At 39.1% G+C, this 2,854-nt stretch overlaps 1 protein-coding gene across 1 annotated transcript; it reads left to right on the forward strand.

The window, feature by feature from the left end:
* The first annotated feature begins 430 nt into the window (after window positions 1–430).
* On the forward strand, window positions 431–1,141 carry LOC111418394 (zinc finger MYM-type protein 5-like). The gene has a single exon (XM_071199030.1). The coding sequence runs from the start codon at window positions 431–433 to the stop codon at window positions 1,139–1,141; it is 711 nt and encodes a 236-aa protein (XP_071055131.1).
* Window positions 1,142–2,854: the final 1,713 nt, after the last annotated feature.

Here is a 2,854-nt window from a genome sequence, read left to right on the forward strand (position 1 = left end):
ACACCGCCAACGTAGACCTCAATAATAAAAATTATTTTAAAAAATTATTAAAAAAGAAGTAATAATAAAATGTTGGCATTTTTCATATGCATGTATGTACGGTATATTAAGATAATTATTATTCTGTATACATTATTTCTAAAAAAAAAGTCTATACGACGACTAGGCCCTCTTTTGGAGCCCTGCGTCTGGCGTCTCGTCGCCGTATAGTCGCGTCGTTGCGTCGCGTTTAGGGATTTCTAAAGAACAACTCGACTTGTTATTTAGATTTGCACATTAGTTTGTGTACTCTGGGTGTAAAGTGTATCTCCTCTCGAAATCCATTGTTTATTTGTGAATTGTTCATCCGTAAATAAGTAAGCTTATGTTAGGTGTTATATTTACATTAAATTTATGAAATTAAAAAATAACCTGTGGTTGTCACCTAAAAATGTCGAAAAAACTTTCCGGATATCAAAATCGAAAACGCAAAGCGACCAGAGAATTGGAGTTGGAAAAACAAAGAGACGATATAAAGAAATATTTGATGACAAAAAATGAAGTTTTACCAGTTCCTTCGAATGAAAATCTACGTGAAGATCAACTACCGGCATCTCAAAGCCATTCTGCAGACAAAAGCGCACAACATACTAAATCTCCTGAACCTGAAATCGAACCGCAGGGAGCATCTTCTGAAGAAACCTTATCCACATCAACAAAATTTCTGATTACTGATGATACACCAACACTAGATGTTTTGAACAATCTTCAAGATCTAGCTACATGGCCTCCAATAAATGAAAAAGTAAGAAAACTTTTAATTCAACTCGGACCGACAAAGAAACAAAACGTATTGTACCCATCTGACGATAACGGAAGAAAATTCAGCGATACATATTATTATCGTAAAATGCCAAATTCGGAATCTGTTCTTAGAGACTGGTTAATGTACTCGGAAAAAAGCAATAGCGTATTTTGTTTTTGCTGTAAATTGTTTACCTGTCACTCATTGGAGAATATTAATACAAGCTGCCTAATTACAACTGGATATTCTAAATGGCAAAATTTGTCACAAACTTTACATAGTCATGAAACATCTTTAGCTCATTTAAACAACTTTAAACAATTTAGAACGTGTATTGAAATCAAAACGAACAATTGATCAACAACAAGAAAAATTATTTGAGTTGGAAAAACAGCACTGGCGTGCGATTTTAGAAAGATTTATTGAAATTATAAAATATTTATGTAAACAATGTCTTCCCTTGAGAGGAAAATCAGATCAATTATTTGTTAGAAATAATGGAAATTTTTTACAACTTGTACAATTACTGGCAAAATTTGATGTGACTATGTCACTAGTCATTTTAAAAAACGTTACAAAAGAAATCTGTGCATTATATGAGTAAAGATGTACAGAATGAATTAATTGCTTTATTAGCTAAAAAAATTAAAGAAAAGATTTTATTGTTAATTCAAAAGGCAAAATATTTTTCAATTATATTGGATTGTACTCCGGATATCAGTAATACTGAGCAAATGACCATTATTATAAGATTTGTGTCAACTGATGACCAAGTTCAGATTCAAGAACATTTTCTTGGTTTCATTGACATCAAAGATTCAACTGGTGTAGGTTTAACCAATTATATAACAGAAAAAATTAAAGAATTTAATTTAGACATCAGCAACTTGCGTGGCCAAGGTTATGACAATGGTGCGAACATGAAAGGGAAAAACAATGGATTACAGAGACACATCTTAAATATTAATTCCAGAGCTTACTTTACCCCTTGTTCTGCTCACTCCCTAAATTTAGTAGTCAAGGGTGCCGCTAACTGCAACCGCGATGCTTCAAGTGTTTAGAGTTTGGGCACATCGCGCGCGTGTGCACCGGGGATGAGACGTGTAGACATTGTGCCGGTAAGGGACACAACGAAAAAGAGTGCCCTAACAGGGAGCGACCGCCTTGTTGTAAGTTGTGTTCCGGTCGGGGAAAGTCGAGCGACCACCCCACAACCTCGAGTAAATGTCCGGAATTCGTAAGACAGATCCAGTTAAGGCGCGAAAAAACGGAATACATTCACTGTTAAATGTATCCAACTAAATTGTCAGAGGTCAAGGGCGGTGATGGGGGAGTTATAAAGTGCGCGACAGAGAGGGGTGTGGATATCCTGCTGCTGCAGGAGCCATACTTCTCACGGGACGTAGAAAGCTCATTGTCGCGTGTGGGTCGAGTAATAAATGTGGGCGAGACCTCTGGTGCGGCTATAGTGGTCTTGAACGAGGGCTTCATGGTTACTGTTCTCGGTTCGCTCGGGAGCTCGAACATCGTGACGGTAGTGTGCGAGTTCGGTAGCACGAGGGTGGTTTTCGCATCCTTTTACTGCCAATACAGTGATAGAATCGACGGGTATATTGATACACTTGAAAAGCTCGAGCGCAAATTCGGAAACGGTGCGGTGGTGGTTGCTATGGACGCGAACGCGAGGTCCCCGCTTTGGTTTGACAGGATCCTGGATGAGAAGGGCGAAAAACTACAGGACTACCTGCTCTCCAGTCGTTTTCATCTGGCGAATGAGGAGGGGCCGCTGACAACATTTCACACCGATAACGGAGAATCCAACATCGACGTGACGGTTATCGGGTAGGGTTTGCTCGGGTCGGTAGTGGACTGGAAGGTGGTCGCTGAAACGTCGTCGGATCACAGGGCTATCGTCTTCGATATTTTTTATTAATTAAAAAGAGTGTAAAAAAAGTAAATTGGGGTGTAGTGGAAGAACTTATTGGCCGCGAGATCGCGAGACGGGAAATGGATCTTTTGTTGGAAGGGAGTGACGTCGAGTCGGTGGTGCGAGAAGTTACGAATCGGTTA

This window comes from Onthophagus taurus, chromosome 8 (genome assembly GCF_036711975.1).
Source record: "Onthophagus taurus isolate NC chromosome 8, IU_Otau_3.0, whole genome shotgun sequence".
NCBI lineage: Eukaryota > Metazoa > Arthropoda > Insecta > Coleoptera > Scarabaeidae > Onthophagus > Onthophagus taurus.